The 22,275-nt window shown below is 31.2% G+C and overlaps 1 protein-coding gene across 7 annotated transcripts in view; it reads right to left on the reverse strand.

Moving 5' to 3' along the window:
* The window catches only part of LOC110021838 (chaperone protein dnaJ 1, mitochondrial), a 118,351-nt gene that overhangs the window by 45,284 nt on the left and 50,792 nt on the right, over window positions 1-22,275 (reverse strand). For 6 of the 7 annotated variants that reach the window (XM_020720505.1, XM_020720515.1, XM_020720558.1 and 3 more), the window contains 2 exons: window positions 6,329-6,400; window positions 1,591-1,647 (listed from right to left, as the gene is read on the reverse strand). In XM_020720505.1, coding sequence (XP_020576164.1) covers window positions 1,591-1,647; window positions 6,329-6,400 — 129 coding nt within the window. The remainder of the gene's footprint in view (window positions 1-1,590; window positions 1,648-6,328; window positions 6,401-22,275) is intronic. The other variant, XM_020720523.1, reaches the window with a different exon arrangement.

The raw sequence follows: 22,275 nt of genomic DNA on the forward strand, positions 1-22,275 counted from the left end.
CTAGAGGTGAATGCCCAAATTAATTCACATAGACTTCTAGAAATAGCTCAAAAACTAATAAACCCATTTGAATCCATACAACAGTCAAAATCCGGTAAATTCACATTTACTCCAAGATCCTAGCTTCTCCTCTAATATTCCATGTCGAATCGTTCTAGCATTAGTTCTTCTTCACTGGAAACTATCTGCTAGAAATAATCAACTTCCTCTTCTCGATCTGATGACTCACCTTTGTGACTACGGGTGACCACATCAGATTGTCTTCTCTCAAAGGCGGCAAACCATTGTTTTAGTTAGAGAATTTCCCGCAATATATTTGTTATAATAAGTTCTTGGACATCTACCAATCAAATTTCTAGTGGGTATAGGTCTATAAATCATTGTCGATTGGAGGTTTAAGTTTTCAAGAAAAGTGCAGGGTGAATTTTTGGTAGAGGCAAGAAGGTTGAATTTTGAAATTTTAGAGTTTCGGCTCGTAAATGCAATAGAAATGTTTGGGTGTGATGTTTCTTTTTAAATTTTAGATTTGGGGCAAGAAAGACAAATCCCTATAAATCTAAGGTTTGTAGAGCTTTAATATCAGATGATACCATTCTAGAGCTCCTAAATATATTTAGGAAGAGGATTAAGTACGGAAGGGAATGTGGAATAGCAAACAAATGAAATATGGGCATTTGATGGCATTTGATGGCATTTGAGCTGGATAAGGCGTCGATCAGCGGTTGTACCAACCGAAAACAGCAAAGATAACCCCGGATCGGCGACATTCATGTGGCAAAAATGTTCCACCTAAGTAAGATACAGATACCTTACTTGGAAGTGGATACAACACTAAGAAGAGCATAAACAAAGAATCAAAGTCTCTCAAAAACAATAACAATACCAAAAAAATCTCCTCAAAGAAGAAAAAATACATATGCAAATAGCCAATTAGTAGAAAGTGTCCTAATTAGTAAGAAAGAAATAGAAAATAAATCAAAAGGACAAAAAAGACAGATATCCGGAATTGGAATCCACAGGGTCATGGAAATCCAGTTTCAAGTTTAGGAGTCTTGCGGGGATCGTGAGACTCAGCTATTTCGCGACTCCATGTCAATGAGTTCGGCGTGAGTTTAAATAAAAAAGATGCAGAACAGTTGGTTAGACTCCACAAAAAAACTCTTTTTACCATTTGTAGTGGTCTATAGAGTAGAAATTGGTCTACATATTTCAAGGAAATGCTATCTTCCCAATTCAACTTGGTATTTCATCATCTTTTCTCTGCACTTTGTTGCAAGAAAGCTCATGTACTGCATTAAACATCTAAATAAAAATTGATAAATTGTAAGTGATGTCTTCCCCCATATCAATTACCTAAGGTAGCAGATAACTAGAAGCTTAAGAATGAGTATTGTTGCTAAAATTTAGCTGTTCAAGATCATGTCTAAATCAGACATTGTCGTCAATTTTTCATCGTACATGTTCTATTAAATAATTTTTTAGTTTTTTTTTTCTTTTTTGGAAAAACGTAAGATATATAAGTAGAGTTATAGACAGGAAGAGAGAGAGAGAGAGAGAGAGAGACAGAGACAACAGAGAGAGAATTCATACTTTGACCTGTGTCTTTCCAGACAGTGTTGGTACATCGGTCTTGCCACCAAGAATTGCCTGTTATATTGCCAAACTATTGATTATAGAAAATATATTTGACACTTTTAGTCATAAAACTATTCTGTGAGGCATGAAACATGTATATAGGACGCCAATAAAAGCAATCAGGAGTAATATAGAACTGTTATTAACATAAATCAAATAGACAAAGCCTGCCGTGTTTAGATAATTCAATATAAAGCGTATATCAGTATAGCATAAGGAAGGTCACACTTAAATAATCAGGACCACTTATACCTATGACAACTGATGCATCAAGAAAACTGCATAAGCTTAATTTACATATTATTAGTTAAAAAATGACGACATTTGAAAAGGCCAACATCATAGAACTATTTTTTTAAGTAGATCACAAGAAAAAATTGGAGACTTGATGCAGTAAATTAAACTAAGTTTATTTTGTAAGGGTGTTTTGTAAAGTAATATAATACAGCTTATGCCACGAAAAGGTTTGTCCATTTAAGGTCCCAGCTCCGGAGGTTACACTCAATTGAAGTTTACAAAAAGGAGTTAGGAAAAAAAAAGCTTCAGGACACATAGGCCACAAAACAAGAAAAGGTGCATCTATTGGCTTCTATAGTAGACTGCGATTAGTTGGGGTGTCTTTTCTGCAAGCTTTCTGTTTTGGAAAGCAGCTGAGGTGGTGTTTGGGAGCCCACTTTTAACCGCTTATCTTAAACTCCCATTCCTTATTAAAGCAAACAGCACGGTTGAGCTGCGTTCCACAAAATGGATTGCAGCGGGAATGATTAGTTACAGTGCTACCCCTTTACATTTCTAATATTCCCCTCGGTTATCCATGATACTACCCTTCATTCTTTCCACCTTCTGCCATCTTTGCTACAAGCATCGTGTGTTAGGGTTTTTGTGGCCTACCAGTAGAGCAGATTTTCTCGTTTGTCTCTCTGTCCTCGAATGAATTGTATGCATCTCTTTGATCCTTTATTATTTTGAAAACAAGAAGAAGCTTTCAGTGCTTTGTTTTTGTTTATCTTCCGTCGCCAGATTTTCGGTATGTGATTTTCTTTGTTCAATGGCGTATTAAATTGTTGGTTTAGGGTGTGCATTCCATGCTATTTTGGGCTATGCATTCTATGTTATCTAATTGGAATCTATATCACCATCGCTTTGAACAACAAACCCGAGATATAAAAATGGTTCACACCTTTTAATAATTTGATTGCCCAAAGTTGCACTTCTGTTACTAGAGCTACTACTACTAAAAGTACATTCCATGTTGTCAGATTTAGTTTTACTCAAATGAAGGCCTTTAGACTCCCAATACCTCCGTAATTCAAGTATTTTCTGGGCTTTTTTCTCTCGCCTTATCCACGAGAAGGATATCATCAGCAAAAAGCATACACCAATGTACATCCTCCTGTAAATGTCCACTAAGACCATCCATACTAAGACCATCCCATCCATAACTAAAGCAAAAAGATATGGTCGTAAAGCCGATCCCTAATGTAATCCAGCAGAAATAATATTTGGTCAATCCTCCTTCACTTCGAACACAAGTAACACCTCTAGTATACATATCTTTAATGACTTTAATATAAGTCATATCAACACCTTTCTTCTCAAGAATGCTCCAAAAACATCTCTTGGAACCTTTTCATAAGCTTTTTCTGAATCAATAAAAATCAAATATAGATTCTCCTTACTATCTCTGAACTTCTCCAAACCTCTCAATAGATGTATAGTTTTCACGGTAGACCTGCCCGACATAAATCCAAATTGATTATGAGAAATCTTTGTAATAAGTTTTAACCTATGTTCAATTACCCTCTCCCATAATTTTAAATTATGACACATCAAATTAATTATTAATTCCTTTATAATTTGCATATAATTTGCACACTCTTGTGCATCCTCTTAATTTGCAAAAATGGGGATCAAAAAACTCTTCTTCCACTCCTCAAGCAACTTTTAAGTTTTTAAAATAATATTAAAGAGTTTAGTAAGCCAAGAAACTCTCAAATCTCCTAAATATTTTCACATTTCAATTAGGATATCATCGGGTCCTACAGACATTCCACCCATGGTTTTCTTAAAACCCTCTTCAACTTCTTTTTTACTAATGTAACGGTAAAAATGAAACGTTTTATTATAATTAAAAATATTAAGATCACTAAGGTTGATCATATTTTCAGAAACTTCATTAAAAAGTTTATCAAAGTAACTCACTCGCCTATGTTGAATATCTTTTTCTGAGAAAAACACTTTCTGATTTTCATCTTTAATGCACTTTACTTGAGTTAAATCTTTACTTTTCCTTTCTTTTTATCTTTCAATCTTTACTTTTCCTTTCTTTTTATTTAGCTAGTTTATACATATATTTTTCACCCTCCTTAGTATCTAATCTATCATAAAGATCACTAAAAGCCACAAATTGTTCTTTTAGACTCACTGCGAGCTATTTGAAATTTTCTCAATTCTCTAAGCTTTTACAATTAAACCAATTTTTGTGGCATAACTTATATTTTATCTTTTCTTGCAAATTATGATTCCACCATCAACTATTTTTATCTATAAAACTTTCTTTTAATTCTCCAAGTACATCTTTTGCTACTTGTTTAATAGTGTTTATTATTTCATCTCACATAGCATTTGATTTTTCATGAACATCCCCAACTTTGAAATCTTGAATTTTACTCATAAAAATAACTTTATTTATGTCTTTTAGTTCCCTCCATCTAATTCTACGATGATGAGTTCCAGTATTCTTTATTTTACAACTCTTCATCTTAAAATCTAGAACTAATAATCAATATTGGGTACTTAAATCCTCAGTTGGAATGATCTTACAATCTTTACAATCTCAACGATCTCTTCTTCCCATAAGAAAATAATCAATTTGTTTTATTAGAACTATTCTTATAAGTAATAAGATGTTCATCTCTTTTCTTAAATAAAATATTAGTAATAACAAAATCATATATTAAAGCAAAATTTAAAATGTCTCTACCTTCTTCATTAGTCACTCCAAAATCGTAGCCACCATAAATATTCCTGAAATCTTCTACCATTCTACCGACATGTCCATTTAAATCTCCTCCAATAAAAATTCTTTCTTTAAGAGGTAATTGTTCAAGAGGTATGATTTGATGATTTGTATTAAGTCTTCTAAGTAATTCCAGAATATATCTTTAGACCCTATATTTTTACAAACTTGAAAAGCATAAGTACTTATAATAATAAAAATCTTAGTATCAATAATAATCTTAAGGGTTATAATTCTATAACTAACTCTATTAATTTTTACAATATTATCTTTCAAACTCTTATCTATAAAACATTATCTTTCAAACTCTTATCTATAATTACATATACACCATTTCTAGTGTAACTCTTACCAGAATACTAAAATTTAAAACCTAAGTTATCAATCTACTTAGTTTTTTCTCACCCATTTAGTTTCTTGAATACATAAGATTTTATTCTTTCTATTAATCATAATATCAACTAATTCCATTAAATTATCATTAAGAATACATATATTCCAAAATACTATCCTAATTTTAGTTACATTAGTTTCATGCACTAACTTCTTTACCCAAATCCATTCGTAATGTGGGAACTCTTACTTATTTAACACTACACCCGGGAGTTGGTGTAGCGGCGATTGCACACTTTTCACTGTATTCAGACCATACAACACGTAGCTTCCAGGGGACGCCCTAGCACATGCACAATAATCAAAAGGCAAAATCAAAGGGTTGCTAAGGTAATGCTCAATGCGGGACACAAATAAAATCAAATAGGCCATATATAATTTGTGAAACACGCGACTTCAAAGAGAGTCTCCACACAACTAATTAATGTCAAAAACACCATCTTGACAAGTAATGATTTAAAAGGAAAAAAAAACCTTCAAAGAAAAGTTGAAACAAAACTTTAATGTCAAAGAACTAGAAAATCTAAAATATTGACCTTCATATAATCCAAGACTTATAGGAAGACTTGTTTATTTATCATATATTAGACCTAACATTGCTCATGATGTTGGTATGAAAATACTTGTCAAGCTTATTTATGAAAAATACAATTTAACATGAAAAACCACCACAAGACATTTTAACATCAAATTCAAATACAACTAATAGCTATAACATAATACTATGTTATTTAATATTTAACTATCAAATTCTACGTATCATCTAATTTGGAAAACGACAAATAACGAAATTTTGAATTTGAAAATGTATGACTATTTTGTTTGATAGTTAAATATTGGATTTCTTATATCAACTTTTAAATCAAAGTAAAAACTAAAACTATTCTGAGTGACCAATAAAAATTGAAACAAATTTTCCATTATTTTCAATTTTTTCTCTCATGTGCTATATAAGATTTATACTCAAGCCCAAATCATGCACAGACCTTTGATTAAGGACAATTTTGATGGCAAGATAAAATACCACAAACTATTAAAATTTTCTTTCACCGTTTCTTAATTTGAGTTTGGTAAAACTATCTACTCTTCAATGCATTCCTTCTTTCTTACCAATATCTACTTTAAATTTTACAGCTATAACGACAATAGGATTTGCAGTAAACATAATTGACCCGCTTCAAAACCTAGTTCATTAAAAAATTAATGAGACGATACCATCTTTTATCCCACAATTGAGTAATCAAGCAGGCTTGTCCAACAGACGAATCTTTTAATGCATACCTGTGTGAAACTAATATTGGCGTCCACATATATATCAGCACCATCTCTATGGAAAATAGGATTTCTTGCTACCTACGGAAAAATAAAAAACCTTAAAAGTGATTATCAAGAAATGAGACCATAATAGAAAAGAAAAAAGGAAAATTAGACTGTGTGGGCACGTGCAAGTCCGGGTGAAAGAGGCACACCGACAATGGAGCTAAAATATTTCTTCATTGAATATCATAATTCAATGATGCAAAAGGTTTAAAATGCAGAGCACAAAAATCAAAAATAAATTAACACAACAATATATATATATCTAGAACAGCGAATATCTTAGGAAGACTCAATAAATCACAAAAATAATCAAATTTTAGTTATCAATAATCCCTATATATAGAAATTGAGTTATAAGGATAAGGTCAAACATGGAAACACAGATCTAATCCTATAAATTCCTAACAAACATTGAAATTTCAGCTCATTTTCATCAAAGAAAATAAATATTAACAAAGCCATTTAAGCTAAAAATGATGGCCATAAATAAATATGGGCCTTGAAAGGATTAAAAATGGACCCAGTTCAAACATGTTCTAGCTATGACCTAGCCTAATCGGACCAACTAGCCTCCCTATTGAGTTAAGCCTAATATACCCTAGTAAACTAGAAAACTCGGTATAGCTTGGAGTCATCATTTAATGTGGATTAAAAAAAGTTCTTGTATGACTTCTACATTGTTGACCAACCATTCCAAATTTAACCTTGAGTGGATACAAGTTAAATTGTATTTTTTTAAACAACATAATTTTATAATTAGCTTAACACTGTCGATACCGGTCCCAAGCCCGGATGTCAAAAGTGGAGGTTTGCGTTAGGTTGTCGATAGCCAGCATAAAACTTATCGAAAAAAAGTCATGACATGAATCATTTTGTTCATTGTGTAAGTGCTAGGGCGTCCTCTGAAAGCGACACGCTGTATAGCCCGAATACACTGAAAAGTGTGCAAGGGCCGCTTCACCGGCGCCCGGGTGTAGTGTTAAACAAGCAAGGATTCTCACATTACGGGCGAATGCGGGTAAAGAAGTTAGTCGTAAAGAAGTTAGTCAATGAAACTAAAGAAACTAAAATTAGGATAGGATTTCGGAATATAGGTACTCTCAATGGTAAATTAATGGAATTAGTTGATATTATGATTCATAAAAAAATTAATATCTTATGTATTCAATAAACTAAGTGGGTTGGAGAAAAAGCTAAAGAGATTAATAATTTAGGTTTTAAACTTTAGTATTCTGGTAAGAGTCGCACTAAAAATAGTGTAGGTGTAATTATAGATAAAAGTTTGAAAGATAACGTTGTTAAAATTAATAGAGTTGCAGATAAAATTATAGCCCTTAAAATTATCATTGATATTAAAATTTTAATATTATAAGTGCTTATGCTCCTCAAGTTGGTTTAGATACAAAGTCTAAAAATAAGTTTTGAAATGACTTAGAAGACTTAATACAAATGATATCGCTTGAAGAAACAATTTTTATTGGAAAAAATTTAAATAGACATGTCGGTAGAGTGGTAGAAGACTTCAGAAATACTCATGGTGGCTACGGTTTTGGAGTAACAAATGAAAAAGGTAGAGCTATTTAGATTTTGCTTTAGCGTTTTGTTATAACTAATATTTTATTCAAGAAAAGAGATGAGCATCTTATTATTTATAAGAGTAGATCTAATAAAACACAGATTGATTATTTTCTTATGAGAAGAAGAGTTCGTCGTGATTGTAAAGATTGTAAGGTCATTCCAAGTGAAAATTTAAGTACACAACATCGCTTATTAGTTCTAGATTTCCAGATTAAGAGTTGTAAAATAAAGAATACTCAAAGTCATCATCGTTGAATTAGATGGAGAAACTTAAAAGACATGTAAAATTCAAGTTCTCAAAATTTGGGATATTCATGAGGAAACAAATGTTATGTGGGATAAAGTAACAAACATTATTAAACAAGCAGCAAAAGATGTGTTTGGAGAAACAAAAGAAAAAGTTATAAATAAAAATAGTTGATGGTAGAACAATAATGTGCAATAAAAGATAAAATATAAGAAGTTATATTATAAAAATTAGTTTAAATGTAAAAGTTAAATGTAAAGCTTAGAGAACTGGAAAAAATATCAAACGGCCCGCAGGGAGTCTAAAAGAACAATTTGTGACATTAAAAATTATGCATATTAGAACGGCCTGCACTTGAGATGGAGAACCGATGAAAACTTTTTTTTGTTTGCTTGCTCTTTAGTTGGGCAAGCATTTGAGATGGGGCTTCGGGCATTGAATTGTATTGCAAGGAGCTATTATATATTCTTTCAAAGGCTTATTTGGTTGTTTTGCAAATGCTTCTGTTATGCATATTTATGCATATTGGAAATGCCCATTGAAAGTAATATTAAAATGAGAAGTTGTTATGTTGCTACTTGAGGAGAGTTGACTTAGGAAGCATTTGAAATAGATGCCTGAACCAATTATGCACTGCTAACACTGTCCATTGAAAGTATGATTGACATCAAAGGGTATTGGGGTCAGCAACTCAATTCTTGTTGAGATGGTTGGCACCTGCTATCCTATTCTAATTGATCACACATTGGTATTTCTTACTTTCAATGATACTCTTTGTGAGTAATGATGAAATGGTGGTATGTTACTTACAATGAATGGGATTCACAGTCCCAGCTGATATTTTACATTAATTTGGAAAGTTGCACACTTTGGTATTTATTCATTTCATTTTGGAAAGTTGCTCAAGCACTCTAGGAAATTGGCTAGCCACACTTTTTTAAATTTGTTGCCTACATGAAAGTGAATATGAAATTGGATGATCACTTTTCTAGTTTGGTGTAGCGGCTATGGTTTGATTTTTTGGTGGTGATGGATGAATACCCAACCTGCAGTCATTGTCTTGTTTGATTCAGAACAGTGGATAGTTCCATCAGGAACAGTAAATGCATAAGGGTAGTGTGTATTGGATTCAGATAAGAACAGTGTTTTTGCATAAACTTTTATAATATGTTGAATTGAAGCCAACTTTGTCCAAGCCAAACTTTTTGTATAGAATTTTGTCTGCAGATGCCTTGTTTTGTGTTATGTAGGCCACTTACCTTTTTATCTACTTTTGATTATACGACATCAAATATTCCCTGCTGCTCTTGCTTATTTGGTTACAGGTGGTATGAATATTTCGTGACATCAACTTTTGAATATTTCTTGCAATTTTGTTGGTTGAGCACCCATTGTATCCTAAGCTCACTGTCAACTAAAGATGTAAATTTTTATTGTGTTGAAATTTAAGAATGTCTGGGGTAGGCTTGGTTATTGCCACATATTTAGCTCGAGCAGAGATGAAATAGTTAACTTGGAGGAGGCTCTCCTAGTATTTATTTGCTTTGTAGGGAACTATGACAAACTTTTTACATGCCCCATTTGATTGCTGCACACTTTGGTGCTTTTCATTCGTAGTGCCATTGAAATTGTGCTTTTCATAACCTGGCAACTGTGGAGCAGCTTGGATGGCTACAGAACTTTGTTGTCGGCAACCGTTGTCTGCACACTTTGGTAAGTAAATTTTCTTTATTTCCTATATTTTTTTACTTATATATTCTCTTTTTAGGAGTTTCTTGGCTTACTAAACTCTTCAATATTATTTTAAAAACTAAAAAGATGTTCGAGAAGTGGAGGAAGAGTATTTTGGTCTCCATTTTTAAGAATAAAGGGGATGCACAAGAATGTGCAAATTATAAAGAAATTAAGTTGATGTGTCATAATTTAAAGTTATGGGAGAGGGTAATTGAACATAGGTTAAGACGCTTTACAAATTTTTCTCATAATTAATTTGGATTTATGACGGACAGGTTTACTATGGAGGCTATACATTTATTGAGAGAATTGATGGAGAAGTTTAGAGATAATAAGAAGAATCTACATTTCATTTTTATTGATTTAGAAAAAGCTTACAATAAGGTGCCAAGAGATATCCTTTGGAGAGTTCTTAAGAAGAAAGGTGTTGATATGACTTATATTCAAGACATTAAAGATATGTATACTAGAGTTGTTACTTGTGTTCAAACTGAAGGAGGATTGACCAAATATTTTGCTATTTCTGTTGGATTACTTCAGGGATTGGCTTTAATCCCATATCTTTTTGCTTTAGTCATGAATGGTCTTATTGGACATCTACATTAGGATGTACCTTGGTGTATGTTATTTGCTGATGATATCTTTCTCGTGGATAAAACAAGAGAAAAAACCCAAAAAAAACTTGAATTATGGAAGTCTACATTGGAGTCTAAAGACCTTCATTTAAGTAGAACTAAAACTGAATACATGGAATGTAATTTTAGTAGTAGAAGTAGCTCAGTGACAGAAGTGTGACTTTGCGTGATCAAATTATTAAAAGGTATGATCGATTTAGATATCTTAGGTCCCTTGTTCATAGCGATGGTGATACAGATGGGATTGTTAATAATAGAATTCGAGTTGGTTGGTTGAAGTGGAGGAATACTTTGGGTCTATTGTGTGATAGAAAAGTACTGCTTAGATTGAAAGGAAAATTTTATAAAACAGTGAGACCTGCAATGCTCTATGGCGCTGAATGTTGGTCTTTAAAAGAGAAGCATGATAATAAGTTAAGTGTTGTCGAGATGAGAATGATTAGGTGGATGAGTGGCTTTACACTTAGGGACAAAATGTGAAATGATTATATTCATGATAGGGTTCGTGTAGCTCCGGTGATGGACAAAATTAAAGAAAGTCGTCTTAGATGGTTTGGTCACATTAAACGTTGACCACCTAATGATCTGATTAGGAGAGTAGATGTTTTAGATTCGACTTCTGTTAAGAAAGGCAGAGGTAAACCTAGGAAGACTTGGGCTTATTGTATAAAAAATGATCTTAATTTACTAGAACTAAATGAAAATATGACACTAAATAGGATGCAATGGAGAAACAGATTCATGTAGCCGACCCCACGTAGTGTGATTAAGGCTTTGTTGTTGTTGTATTGTGACTTGGAACTCTTTTAAATAATTGCAGGACAATGAACTACCGGTATTCAGGGAAGTTCAGGCAAGCAATGTGCCGCTGCGGAATGTTGTCCTTGCAACTCACGTCACGTCAGAAACATAGCTACGGGCGGCAGTTCTATAGGTGCCCGAGGTGGAAACACGGACCGGACGAATGCGGCTTCTTCAGGTGAGCAAATAACCCTTTAGATTTTATGTTACCCCAATTGGACAACATTGCACGGGGTTCGACGGTGTTTCTTCAGCTCTTCCTGGATATTTTCTTCTGTTTGAGTTTACTTTCTTCTTATTCTCCCTCTCTAGAAAGATTTCTTTGTTTCACCTACAATTTAATGTTCCTATAATATTAAAAAAATTATATTAAATGCAAATATTAATACTATCGTTTTTAAACTATATTACATTTTTTCAAATATAATTAAATCTATAAAAATATAAAAATTAAATTTTATTTGTTAGATAGGACGCAATAGAAAAAAAAAAGGATTCATGCAGCTTATATATTTTAAATTTGGCGACATGTAATTTTGTTAATAAATTAAATTTAAATTAATTTATTTTAAAATTAGTGTAAAATGTAAATTATTGATTAGAATTTATGTTCATATAATTTAAAAATAATTTTTTGAAAATTAAAATTTATAATGTATGAATGGTCTTTTATTTATAAAAAGCTTTAAATCAGTTGTTTTCTAAACACAAAAACCAAACAGCTAAACAGTTTATCCAGAACAGGGGCAAACTGATCATTTATCCAGAATCAATTGTTTTCCAAACGCACAAACCAAATGTTAGTCAACTTATCCGGGTCAGTTGTTAATCGGCAAATTATCATGATAAGCTGCAGTTGCTCCAATAAGACTCTAAAAGTGGGTATGTCTAATTTCATGTCCCAAACATTTTTGCCCGGATGGAATAAACGAACTAATGGTTGAAAAGATGCAATTTAAGCCCAGGTAACTTAAACCAAATTGGTACTGTAGGTGGTTCTTGGTTTAGATCAAATTCAGAAGACCACTTAAGCAACTTCATAGTTTTTTCTTTCAATGGTGAGGAATTTCCTGGACAAAATCCTAGCATAATCTTCATTTGTATTCAAATGTATCATCACTTGTCTTGTCATCGACTCACCTTACGTTGTCCTATAAGGTTGAGATCCTCAAAAGCTTTGCGAATAACCTCCATTTTGGGATGTCCTAACTAAAATTTCTCAATGAGTGTGAATTTGCATTTTTCAATCAGAGTTGAGACTTCGAGGTCTGAAAAAATAAGAGCGGCCTACAGTATCAATGTTAAAATATTTTTTAGAGAAATTTTAGTTAGGACATCACTTGAATAACTACATTGACTTTCCTGCAATGATGAGATATCTTTTTAGAGAAAATTCAAGCGTTGACTTTAGTCATGGTTAACTGAATCAACACAAGTCTCTGATACATCGAAAATATATGCATTTTTAGACCAATAATTTATACTTATTTTTTGTGATATTGCACCGTAATGGAAAGTATTTTGAAATTTCCTTGCAGATTATTCATTTTTAGGACTTATAGAAAAAAAAGAAGCAACAAGGATGGAATTTAGAGTTAAATGACGTTTTTGAAGAAGTACTCAGCGCCGACTGCGCCAAGGGCAGCGCCGACCGCGTAGAACAACAGAACAGCTAAAATTTTTACTCAGCGTTGACGACGCCAAAGGCGGTTTAGCCCCCGTTTCTAGAAGATTCGATGTATTTAGAAGATTTTTTAAGAGTTTTTAGAGGCACCTCTTGGAGAACCGACCTTGAGCTTTATTTGGGGTCGTAGGAAATGAACTCATTTTCACTCCAAAATGTTTCACCACGCTCCATTTTCATCATTCTTCATAATCCATCTTCATTTCACCACCATATTGGAGCCCATTAGTGTTTTTTCTTTTATAGTTTAGAGTTTGTGTGGTGAGATTTAGTGTGAAACTTCCTATAAGAGTGTTAAAGGAAAAAAGTTAGAGATATCTTCTTCTTGAATTTCTAAGGAAAGACTACAAGGGATTTGCTTTGAAAATGAGTTTCAGATAAGTTTTGTTTGTTTGTTAGTGTTGTATGAACTTTCTTTTATATATGAAATTTATATTTTGTTGTGTCTTTCTCATGAAATCTGAGTAGTTCCCTCTATCTTTCTCTCTACTCTGAGATATGGTGAAATGAAGAGATAATATGATGTGTCGATATTAAAACATAAAATAAATTGTGATAATTTTTCAACTCTGAAATTAATTTACATTTCGATCTAGTCAATTGAATTGTTAAAATATGTTGTGAAACATATGATCCGAGAAATGAAGTATGAGTTCTACAACAGAGTGAAGATCTCATTTTATTTCATGGAAGAGAAATTTGTTCATGAAATTAAGTGCAAATAAATAAGGAAATATTCTTTGTTGGGTGTAGAATTGAAGAATCTTTAGGGTGATGGACTAAAATCCCTAATTTGGTCTTAGTGTTTAAAAACTAAAGCGAGAGTTAGCCTTCAGGTTAAGGGAAGTGGGAGCTCTGGAGTGGGAGTCGATCTAGCCACGGATTTAAGGACTAAACCTAAGATTAGTCAATGATTTTCTATGCACTGTATCAGGGTAGAGAATTAAAATTGTTCCTATTTGGCACAATACATATTAAAAAATTTATCACATCTCATTTCACCAAAATTTCATTATAGTGGGAAGGATACTTTTTCACATAAGAAATCTTCATTATCTAAACATAATTCTTAGATTAGTAATTAATATTTAAACTTCATAAATCCTTACATATAAAAAAATCAGGATGAAGCTTTTTGCGCCGTTGTGTGGGGAAGGAAACGGTTAAATTTAGGTAAATTAAAAAATTTTGATAAATTAGGAAAGTTAGAAATAATATATATACTATAAAAATATATAAAAAATAAAAAAAAATACATACAAAAAAACAAAAATCCAAAAAGAAATTTATTTAAGAGTTTTTTTTAAAAATAATTTACTTGGCCTACTTTATTTGTTTATGCAAAATATTAGATTTGAAGGTTTAGTATCTTACGATTCAGAGTAATAACGTACTATTAGAAAAATTCGAAAACAACAAAAAAAAATTTAAAATTTAAAAGAAATGGCAAATAACTTAGAAAATTCAATAAATGAGAATCGACAAAAACCTTTAAAAGATTATGTGAATTTGACAACAGATGAACTTCACTTGACTATTCAAAATCCTGATATTGCTGCTAATTCATTAAGCTTAAACCTGTTATTATACAAATAGTACAAAATAATCAGTTTGGAGGATCACCTACTGAATATCATTACTTACATCTTGCTAGTTTTCTTGAGATTTGTGTTACATTTAAATACGACGGAGTGTCTAATGATGTTATTAGGCTTAGCTTTTTCCTTTTCCATTACGGGATAAAGTCAAGGCTTGGTTAAATTCATTAGCACCTGGATCTATTAGAACTTAGGGAGGACTATCACAAAATTCTTGGCTAAATATTTTCCACCCTCGAAAACCGCTAAGCTTAGAAATGATATTACATCTTTTTATCAGTTTGAAGAGGAATCGATATATGAAGCCTGTGAAAGATTTAAAAGTCTTAAAAAAATGTTTATACCATGCTTTGTCAGATTGGTTAATAATTCAAATAATTTACAATGGATTAGTATGATCACTAAGATCTATTATAGATGTTGCTGCGAGTGGATCATTAATGTCAAACCTTTTGATGAAACATATTCTTTAATTGAAGAAATACTACTAATAATTTTCAATAACCCTCTGAAAGGGTAAATCCTAAAAGAGTAGGCAGTATTCATGATTTTGATGCAATGTCTATTTTGGCATCTCAAATTGCTGTTATTTCTAAAAAGATTGATCAAATATGAGTAAATTATTTTCAAAGACCCTCAGTATTAGAAGAAAATTCACTATGATAGATTATTGGTACTCAACCATCTTATGAAACTTTAAACGCTATAAATAATCGAAATAACAATCCCTATTCTCACTATTTTAACCATAGATGAAAAAATCACCCGAATTTTAGTTGGAATAATTAAAACAATCCGGTGAATCAGTCCGAAAATCCGAACAATCAAGGAAATCCTAATTTTTGACTTTACTATCCTCCACGACTTTACTATCCTCCAGGATTTAACTCCAATCCTAACCCACAAGTTAAGGAAAAGAAGTTGGCAATGAAAGAAGTGATGTTGAATATGGGAAATCAAATACAAAATCAAGGGGCTGCTATTAGAAATATTGAAAATCAATTAAGACATATTGTTACTGCACTTAGTAACAAACCTTCTGAAATTCTTCTGAGTACTGTGGAAGGTAATCCAAAAGATCAAAATAAAGAGCAAATTAAAGCTATTCAATTACAAAGTGGAAAAGAATTTGAAACAATGATTCAAAGAGAAACTGAAGTTTGTGAAGAGAAGGAAGAAATGGAAAATGATCAACATGAAAATGAACAAACACAGGTTTCTTTAGAAAAATCATTACCCCCGTTTCCTCAAAGACTGAAGCAGAAAAATAAAGATAAATAATTTATTAAATTTTTGGAAATACTTAAGAAATTAAGGATAAATATTCATTTTGTTGAAATTTTAGAATAAATGTCAAGTTATGTGAAATTTATGAAGAGTACTAAAAAAGAAAAGTAAGTTTATAGATCATGAGACCGTTGCACTCAATGAAGAGTATAGTGTTATTATTCAGAAAAAACTTCCTAAAAAATTAAAAAATTCTGCTAGTGTTACTATACGTTGTGCAATTGGTAAAAAGTTTTATGGAAAAGCATTACGTGATTTAGGAGCGAGTATCAATCTTATGCCCTTATCGATCTTTAAACGTTTAGATTTGGGAGAAATTTCTTCTAATATTATAACTCTTCAGTTAGCCGATCGATAAATAACTTATCAAAAAGGAGTTATAGAGGATATACTAGTAAAAGTAGATAAATTTATTTTCCCTGTAGATTTTATAGTATTGGATATGGAGGAAGATAAAGAGATTCCTATTATTTTAGGGAGACCATTTCTTGCAACATGAAGAGCTGTAATAAATATGTGAAAAGAAGAATTAATAATGAGAGTTAATAATCAAGAAGTAAAATTTAATATAGCAAAAGCTATGAAATATCCTGCAATAGAAAAAGATAATGAATGTTTTAAGATGAAAGTAGTTGATTATCTGAATAATGAACAGTTTAAGAATGAGTATGAAGATAAATTAAAGCAATGAGAAATTTTTTAGAATGAAGATAAAATAAAAGGAGAAGATTTGGATTATATTCAGGGCAAATTTGAAACGTTAGATTTGTTGGAAAACGATAGTAAAAATCTTATTTCTTCAAGTATTAAACCACCTGAACCTGAATTAAAGATATTACCTGCCCATTTAAAATATGTATTTTTAGGAGTCATCTACATTGTCTGTTATTATATCTTCTGAGTTAACTGAAATTTAAGAACAAAAGTTGATAGAAATATTGAACAAGTATAAAAAGGCTTTTGGATGAAATTTAGCAGATATTAAAAGAATTAGTCCTTCAATTTATATGCACAGAATTTTATTAGATGAACAATATGAATCTAAAGCTGATCTTCAGAAAAGATTAAAACCAATAATGAAAGAAGTTGTTAAAAAGTCAATATGAACCTGTAACATTTCAAAGATGCATGATGTCAATTTTTAGCAATTTTATAGAACATGGAATGAAAGTATTTATGGATGATTTTTTTGTATTTGGGACTTTGTTTGAGTTATGTCTTAATAATTTAGAAAAATAATATAGTATTAAAATGAGAAAAATGTCAATTTATGATTGCAGGAGGTATTGTGCTTGGGCATAAAATTTCAAAAAAAGGCATGGAGATAGATCCTGCAAAAATCCAAGTTATAAAAAAATTACCACCACCTATTAATGTTAAAGGGGTGAGAAGTTTTCTAGTACATGCTAGTTTTTACAGACGCAATATAAAATTTTTTTCAAAAATAACTAAGTCGCTATGCCAACTTTTAGAAAAAGATAAGAAATTTGATTTTGATGAGGATTGCATAAAAGTATTTGAATTAATAAAGAAAAAATTAGTCACTGCACCTACAATAGTACCACCAGACTAGGAAAAATCATTTGAAATAATGTGTGATGCTAGTGATTATGTTATTGGGGTTGTATGAGGACAAAAACACGATAAAGTTTTTAAAGTTATATATTATGCTAGTAAGAATCTAAATGATGCTCAAATTAATTATACTGCTATTGAAATAAAGTTATTAGCTATTGTTTATGCCTTGGATAAATTTAAACCTTATTTAATGGGAACTAAATGTATAGTACATACAGATCATTCTGCTATTAAATACTTGATGCAAAAGAAGGATGTTAAACCAAGATTAATGAGATGGATACTTCTATATACTGAGTTTGATTTTACCGTGATTGATAGAAAGGGAAATAATAATCAAATAGCTAATCATTTGTCTATGATAGAAATAGAAATATTAACTGATAGAAATAGAAATATTAACTTAGAAATATTAACTAATTTTGCAAATGAAATTTTAGAAAATTTCCTGATGAACAGTTAATAAAATGGATGTATTGTGGTATGTTGATATAGTGAATTATATAGTAACTGATATTTTACCACCTGATATGAAAAATTCACAATTAAAGAAATTTATATATGATTCAAAAGACTATTTTTGGGATGACGTATATTTGTATAAATAATGTAAAGATCTAATTGTTAGAAGATGTGTCTTATGAAGCAACTCAACAGATATATGAAAGATATCATGATTCTGAATTTGGAGAACATTTTGGAACAAATAGAACTGCATATAATATTTTGCAAGCTGGATTTTATTGGCCTACTATTTTAAAAAATGTTAATAAATATATTAAAATGTGTGATAGATGTCAACGAGTATGAAATATTTCTAAAAAAAATGAAATCTCTCTAAATTACACATTGGAAGTTGAGATTTTTGATGTGTGAGGATTAGATTTTATGGGATCATTTATGCTTTAATTTGAAAACTAATATATATTACTTGTTGCTGATTATATCTCCAAATGGATTGAAGCTATTGTTGTACCAAGATGTGATGCTCGGAGTATTTCTTAATTTTATTAAAAATATTTTTACAAGGTATGGAATGCCAAGAGTAATCATTACTAATGAAAGATCTCATTTTAGAAATGCAATAATTACAAGATTGGTAGAGAAATATAATATAATACATAAAATTAAAACCACTTATCAACCCCATATAAGTGGTTTGACAGAAGTATCTAATGTAAAAATTAGACGTATTTTAGAAAAAAATGTAAATCCTTATAAATTGGATTGGTCTGCTAGACTAGATATTGCACTATGGGCATATAAAACTGTTTATAAGTTTCCTATAAGATTGTCCCCATACAGACTGATATCTGAAAAAAACATATCACTTACCAGTAGAATTAGAGCATAAAACATTTTAGGCTATTAAGGAATTTAATTTTAATCTAAAAGATGCTGGTGAAAAAAGATTATTGCAACTCAATGAACATGAAGAAATAAGAAATGAAGCATATGATAATGCAAAAATCTATAAAAAAATGAAAATATGACATGATCGGAAGTCGGAAGATTATTCAAAAAAAATTTGAACCTGGACAAGAAATTCTGTTATATAATACAAGATTGAGATTATTTTTCGGAAAACTAAAATTTCGGATGGTTGTAACCATTTAAAGTGATTAAAGTCTATCATTATGGGACTGTTCTTATTAAAGATTCTAACACTGGAATAAAATTTAAAGTTAATGGACATCGTCTGAAACATTATTATGAAGGGCACATACTTCAATTTAAAGAAGTTTTGATGTTAAGTTAACCTAACTAAACAAATGGTGTCGGGCTGACGACATTAAACCAAATGTTTTGTGGGAGGCAACTTATTATATTTCTATATATTACTATTTTGTTTGATAAGTGTTTTTTTAGGAAATAATAATATTTTTGAATCCTACACACAAAATTGCATTTATTATAAATTAAGTCAAATATTGGTATTGGAGCAAAAGTTGGAATTAAATTGAACGAAAAATGAAAGTATCAAATTACTAAAAAAAAGAGCTAACCACTGGCGCCGACAGCGCTAGAATGAGCGTCGAAGGCACCCAAGAAAACGGACCTCACCGCCGGCAGTGCCAATCAGGAGCGCCGACTGTGCCGAGAGCGGTTTGACGGTTCAGGCGGCTTTTGGTGAAGTTTAGCGAGATTTTGCTCCATAATAACTGTCAGAAGGTGTTTTTAAAGTCCTAAAAACTTCCTAGGATGCCTAGAAACTTCCTATTTTTGGATTTCATGGCTTCTAATTCCAGAAATACTTCAAGGTATTGAGTTTTGAATAGAAGAAAGTTTATTAGTTTCGACGCACAGAGATTATACGATAAAGTTATTACGAAGAAGATATTAATACAGGAGAGAGATTTTGTTAATCATGGATTGATCAATTCAAGTGCTCCGGTTGACAAGATCATTTTGCAAAGGCGATGGGAAGTTCTGTGTTACACCACCGCTGCGGTTGTTGTGCCTGTAGCGAAAGAGTTCTATGCAAATTTACATGTAATTACCCAAGGAGTTCTCTTCGTACGAAGTAAGGCTGTACCATTTACTTCTGTGAGGATTAATGAATTGTATATGATAGAAAATGTTTCAATCTGTCATTATACAAATTTCATTCCTACGCAAAATTTGATGCAAGATGTTTATAATTTTCTGCAGATGAAAGTAATATGTGGGAAGTACGAGATGAATGATATATTAGTTTTCCTGCTTCATCACTTAATCCAATTTTGAATCAGTGACATTTCTTTATTTATGCAAAATTACTCCCTACTATGAAGATTAGTAGAGTCACCAAGGAAAGTGTTATTTTAAACTATTGTATTCAAATGGAAAAACCTATTGATATAAGATCAATCATATTTAAATCTGTTATGGGTATCATTATGAATGACCCAATTTATGGACTTAAGCATTCTTCTATAATTTTTCTGATTTGCAGTTAATCCCAAGTGTCAAATGAAAGTTGAAAAAAAAATTTACTACCATAGGAGCCCATGATTCCTATTGATAATCAGTATGTTGGTAATGGAAATGAAGCACTAAATACTATTATGGATTATTCTTCGCATGCTTCAACTTCATTAATATCACCAACAGTAGGAAGTTTGTTTGCTTGCTTTGGAGAAGAAATTAAAGAAAATTGAAAAGGAACTTCAGAGTATTATGAATGCAGTGGGAGATCTTAAATACATTTTTTATCACCTTGACTGGAGGATGAAAGAAAATTTTGATCATACTGGAACTTTTGAAGCAGGATTAATTCGGATATTTAAAGAAAATGAGTGGATCGAAGAAAATTTGACAGATCAATTCCCGTACCGATCCTTCTACAACTTATATGTCCCTTATCAATCTTTTGAGATATTAAAGGAGGTGAAAGCGTTGAGGATGAAGTGGAATGACTGAAGACTTTGGATTTTGTACTTTCTTAAGAATATTTATGTATTTGATGTAATTGTGTGGATTTAATTTGGTTTGGTTTGTTTTATTTTTGCTTTAAAATTCTGAACTTTGATTATGTGTATAGTTTTGTGTCAGCGTTTAGTGTTGTGGCTTGATTTCAACGTTGATTTATAATTAGTTTGCTTAATAGTTGTGAATGTGTGATTTTGAAATGTGTTTGTAAAAGTGAAATGTGTTTGTAAAAAGTGTATTTTAATATATAAAAGTTAATTTGGATTCTCTACTTTCTTAAGAATATTTAGGTATTTGATGTAATTCTGTGGATTTGATTTGATTTTGTTTGCTTTGTTTTTGCTTTAAAATTCTGAACTTTGATTATGTGTATAGTTTTGTGTCAGCGTCTAGTGTTGTGGCTTGATTTCGATGCTGATTTATAATTAGTTTGATTAATAAGTGTGAATGTGTGATTTGTGAAATGTGTTTGTAAAAACTGTATTTTCATGTAAAAGTTAGTTTGTTGTTTGTGAAAATGATTGTTTGTGAATGCTTATTTGTGAATTATTGTTAGATAAAAATTTGTGTTTAAAAATACTAAAAAACTTTGGAGTAAATTAAAAGAAAATTGAAAATTTGAAAAAATCAAAATAGTGAATTTCAGGCCTTAAGCGCCGGCATGGGCGCCGACGGCTCCTTCGACCCGAGAGCAATAATAACCCTTTTAATTCGCGATTTTCACCATAAAACCTCCATTTTTACCCCTAAATTCACCTTCAACTTTCGATTTTCACACATAAGGTTTGATTTTGGGACGAATTGAGGCGATTTAAAGGCAAATGAACTTCGGATTTCATTTTCTCTAGGTAAGTGCTACATTTTAAAGTAAAAATGCTTTGGTAAAAAACTTTTACTTAGTGGATTTAAGTTTAAAGTGCTTTACATTTTGATTTTCGGAATTTTGAAATTTATTTGGATTTTTATCAATTTTTTCTAGATTTACTATAGCACCTAGATCAAGCAAAAGAAAAATAGAATATGACGAGCAAAAATTTCATAATCTTCGATAAAATAAGAAATTGAATCCAGATCGAGGTTTCAAAAATCCGGGAGGAGAAGTTGAATGATTGATTATCGCTCGGCATTTATTTTGTTTTTTCATTTAGTTCTAGTAAATTAAGATCATTTTTAATACAATAAGCCTAAGTCTTCCTAGGTCTACCTCTGCCTTTCTTAACACAAGTCGAATTTAAAACATCTACTCTCCTAATCGGATCATCTAATGGTCGACGTTTAATATGACCAAACCATCTAAGACGACTTTCTCTAATTTTGTCTGTCACAGGAGCTACACCAACCCTATCACAAATATA

The sequence above is a fragment of the Phalaenopsis equestris genome, unplaced genomic scaffold (genome assembly GCF_001263595.1).
Source record: "Phalaenopsis equestris unplaced genomic scaffold, ASM126359v1 Scaffold000002, whole genome shotgun sequence".
In the NCBI taxonomy this organism is placed as follows: domain Eukaryota; kingdom Viridiplantae; phylum Streptophyta; class Magnoliopsida; order Asparagales; family Orchidaceae; genus Phalaenopsis; species Phalaenopsis equestris.